The sequence below is a fragment of the Aphelocoma coerulescens genome, chromosome 23, assembly GCF_041296385.1.
Source record: "Aphelocoma coerulescens isolate FSJ_1873_10779 chromosome 23, UR_Acoe_1.0, whole genome shotgun sequence".
Classification (NCBI taxonomy): domain Eukaryota; kingdom Metazoa; phylum Chordata; class Aves; order Passeriformes; family Corvidae; genus Aphelocoma; species Aphelocoma coerulescens.
The window spans coordinates 2595812-2600096 of NC_091036.1; the positions used below are offsets into that span (position 1 = coordinate 2595812).

The 4285-nt window shown below is 53.7% G+C and overlaps 1 protein-coding gene across 1 annotated transcript; it reads left to right on the forward strand.

Moving 5' to 3' along the window:
- The first annotated feature begins 1645 nt into the window (after positions 1 to 1645).
- On the forward strand, positions 1646 to 3828 carry CITED4 (Cbp/p300 interacting transactivator with Glu/Asp rich carboxy-terminal domain 4). The gene is made up of 2 exons (XM_069036125.1): positions 1646 to 1718; positions 1945 to 3828. The coding sequence occupies exon 2, from the start codon at positions 1957 to 1959 to the stop codon at positions 2569 to 2571; it is 615 nt and encodes a 204-aa protein (XP_068892226.1). The 5' UTR covers positions 1646 to 1718; positions 1945 to 1956; the 3' UTR covers positions 2572 to 3828.
- Positions 3829 to 4285: the final 457 nt, after the last annotated feature.

Consider the following 4285-nt stretch of genomic DNA (forward strand, 5'->3'; position numbering starts at 1 on the left):
GAAAGGCAATTTACTACCTTTGGGGTATTCTGTAATGCAAATGCTGTGGAGAGCCCTTTCCCACCTGTTACACCTGTCCAAGAATTCCTGCCCCTGGCAGGTCTTGCAGGACACACCACACCTCTCCTCCAAGTGAGAGATGTTTTCATGGCTGGATGCCTCTGAAAAGACAAGGGCAGACACTCCCCTAGCATTTATTCCTCACCTGGGTGTGCATCTGCATGTGAGCTTATAGGAGGCAGGTATATGTATGTGAGCGTGTGTTTATTTGTACTAAAAATGCATTTGTCAAAATCTCCACAGCTAAAAAACAATCATTACATAATTATATTGAACAATTAACCAACTGATTCATCAGCTAGAGGCTCACCAACAACACCTGAAATCTATCCCAGCCACTCAGCAAGGCAGAAGGTGGCGCAAACAAAAGCAACTCCCAGAATGTCCTGGAGATTTATGGCCCTGTGCTCTGTCCTGGTAAGAGAAGACACTTTCCATTCCTGGCTGCTGGCATCTCAGAGCTGAAGGCTCCCACGTGTTATCTGCTCTGAGCTGCTGGTTTAAAGTGTTTTGATACAAAAATTTCCTTATAAGTAACCCTTCAGGTCAGTACCAGGGCTCAGAACTCACCTAAGGTGCCCACACTGCCTGACTTAGTCCCTTCATGGTAACATGTACTTAGACCTTTCCTCTGCTCATCAGGGTCTGCAAGCACCACAAACATGCAGAACACTTAAAACTCCACGAAACAACCTGCTCCAAGCAGGCAGAAAAGATCTGTCTGTCACTGCCAGACCCATGGTCTGTAATGCTGTGGTTAAGGGCTGTCTGGGAGAGGACAAAGAATGAAGTTGGGGAAGCAAGCTGAACTTTGTCATTCCCTGCCTTCCAAGCAGGTAACTATGCAACACTAATATCTTTCAAAAGGAAGTCTCTAGGTTCCTTCAAAACACAAAGCAGACAAGGAAGATCACCACCGTTCTTTCATACACTACTGGAAAGCATCACGTCCTGCAGAGAGCACCAAAGCTGCTGTAGTCTAGGCCCATGGTGAAATAATTTGGCTAGCAGAGCTCAGCAGGTAGGCATGTGGACTGCATCGGGACCCCATGAGACAAAGCTCACCTCAGAGGTGAAAAAGACACTGCTGCAGACAGTTATACCAGCAAACCCCTGTGTGTAACAATATCCTCAGTACCATCTGTGTTTGGAAGGTTGGCACATCCTTACTAGGAAGATGCTGCCGGCCGAGTAACCAGCCGCCCAGCTGATGCCACCAACCTTAGCCCGGGGAGCACCTGACAAAGGCGCACCCTTCAGCATAAACAGGGAGCTCAGCACAAGCTCCGCGGTGGGACCTGAGGCCCGGCCAGCCAGCGTGTTAGCGGGTACAAAGACTTGGGCAGTGGCACTGTGAGGAGGAAGGTGAGGAGAGCTGACGGTGTGCCGTTTGCGGTATCCGAGGGGCGCCGTGCCATGCCGCGCCGCTCCGAGCCGGGCACGAGCCCGCCGCACGCACCTCCCTCCCTCCGCCCGCCCACGGGGCCGGGCCGCCCGCCCGCGCTCCAATGGGCGCCGGGGCCGCCCCCACCCGCCCCGCCCGCAGCGCTATAAGTGCGGGAGCGCGGCCGAGTCGAGCTGTGGGAGTTGAGTTCAGCTCGGCTAAGTCAGCGGTGCTGCTGGAGAGGGGAGCCACTGCCCGCCAGAGCCCCGGACCGGTGCGTACCGCGCAGGCACAGCCCGGCTCCTGCCGGGGCCGTGCCGAGGGTCCCCGCGCTCCGCGCAGCTTCCCCCGCCAGCGGACTCCTGCAGAGGGAGCGGAGCGGTGCCTTGCCCCCGGGCGGAGGTGGGGGCTCTCCGGGATCTTCTGTCGGAGCCGGCTCGGCGGGAGCGGGACCCGGTGCCGTCCCCGGGAGCCGTGCCCGAGCTGCTGTCATCTCGCAGGGACCTGGGGCCATGGCCGAGCATATGATGATGCCGATGAGCCACGGTGGCGCCGGGCTGCAGAGCTACCGCATGGGAGTGAGCGGGCTGCAGGGACCCCCGCAGCACGGGCAGCATGTGCTGAGGACGCTGCCTGCCGCCGCTCAAATGATGCCCTACGGAGGGGCCGGCATGGATGGTGCGATGAGGCCAAGACCCAGCCTCAGCGGACAGATGGGCCACCACCAGATGCAGAACGCAATGATGTTCAATGGCCCAGGTCAGCAGCAGCAGTACATGGGGCCGGTGGGCACCCAGCAGCTCATGGCCAGCATGCACCTACAAAAACTCAACACCCAGTACCAGGGCCACCCGCTAGGCATGAGCAACGGGCCCATGGCAGCTGGTGCCCAGCAGTACAGAGTGGGGCCGGGCCAGCACCCAGGCATGCAGCACATGCCCTCACCAGCGCTGACATTGAATGTTATGGACACTGATCTCATAGATGAGGAGGTCTTGACATCCCTTGTCCTGGAACTGGGGTTGGACCGGATTCAGGAGCTGCCAGAGTTATTCTTGGGACAGAACGAGTTCGACTTCATTTCAGACTTTGTTAGCAAACAGCAACCCAGTGCCATCAGTTGCTGAGGGGCTTTGAGCTCCTCCTTGTGTCTTGGTGGTTTCGAGTTTGTTTCTAACTTTTCCCCACCTGCCACTCTCCTCCCTTCCCCTGCCTTGCCCTGTCCTGGATTCCTGCCCTCCCCAAAGGGACAATCATCGGACACTGACTTGCAATGGATTGCTTTTCTCTTCTGTGGTTTTTTTTTCTTTTTTTTTCTGTGTGGGAGTTCCTGGAGAGGGGTTTGGTGCACCCCAAACAGAGAGCAGATCAAGAGCTCCTGCTGTAGAACTGCCTCTAAATGACATTAACAGGATTTCTGGCTTAAGTAGAAATAATGGACTTATGACTTTCCTCAACTAGGCTTGGAGCACAAGAAGCGATAGGCAGCTGGCAGCCCTGCTGGCAGCTGGATTTGCTCATGGATTCTGTGGTGCCAGTGGAGTTGAAGGATCCTGAGAGAGGATTGTCTCCCTGGTGCACGGTTTGAACCAGTTTCCCCTTGCAAACATGGGTGGGGTTAGTTATTTGTTGGGATGTTTTACTGTGACAGTAAATAGGTCTTCAGTCATGTCTGTTCAGCTCGGGAGGGGGCACTTCCCCATAGCAGGCTTTTTTCTAACTTGGAAAAATAAAGTATGCCTTGGGGAAGGGTGTGCATATGTGGCTAAATGTTCATCTCCGTGGAACTTCAGATCTCCGACCTGTACTGCTAATCAGCTGTAAAATTTACCAAGTGTTTGAGGTTGATTCAGGCATGAGGCTTAAAGCTGCAGTCTGGCTCCACTTTTTTTCCACCTCTGAAACCAAATAAAGACCATGTAACTGTATATATCAGTTCGAATCTTATTTATTTTCATGTGATTATTTATTTGCAAGGGCTTCTTTTGTTATTTGGCTTTGGGACTGCTGGGAAAGATACCTGGAGAGTACTGCAGCTTTAAGATGCTGGCTTTGGGAAAAGCAAGCCTGGGGTAGTTTTCAAGCCGCTCTGCAGAATAGTCACTTCAACTCGAGATAGTTATGCTGAACGCACAGGACTCTAAATCCAACACCTTTCTGAATGTGATAAAGATGACTCGATTTCCAATTCCCTTGCTCAGAGAAGGTGAGATGTAAAAGCCGGCGGCGTTTGGTTTCCTCCGCTGGCTCCTGTTTCCAGGCGCTGGGGAAGCTCCGGTGACTCCTGGTTGCTGCTGCCCCCTGGTGCTGCCGGCCCCTGGCAGCTGCCACTCGGCGAATCGGAATGTACAGATGGATTTCCGAATAAAAGCTGAAGTATCTCCCGTGTGCGTTTGTTCAGTGCCCGTCTCCGGACTGGTGCAGTGTGGACCACTGGGAGAAGTGTTGCCTTTGCTCCTGCTGGTGGGCTGTGGGCCCCGGTCACTTGTGTCCCCCACCTGATACACGAGTCGTGGAAGGATTGGGTTTCTGGTTTAATGCTTGGAGCTAAGTCCTTGAAGTGTGGTTGGGATGATGAGATGCTCCTTCTCTGTATTGAGGAGAAATTACAGATGTGGATGGTGTTGCTCTGTTGCAGAATGGCTGCTTTTGCTGGCTGACCCAGATCACAGAATCATAGAATGGTTTGGGTTGGAAAGGACTTAAAGATCATCTAGAGTTGCTCGGACAAGTGGGTGGTGACTCCTTCTGTACTGAGTGCACATCTGACAGCTGGGCTACAGCTCTGCTAGCAGCTCTCTGCTTCTATACCACAAAGGCTGTAAAAATCAAGACAGTCTT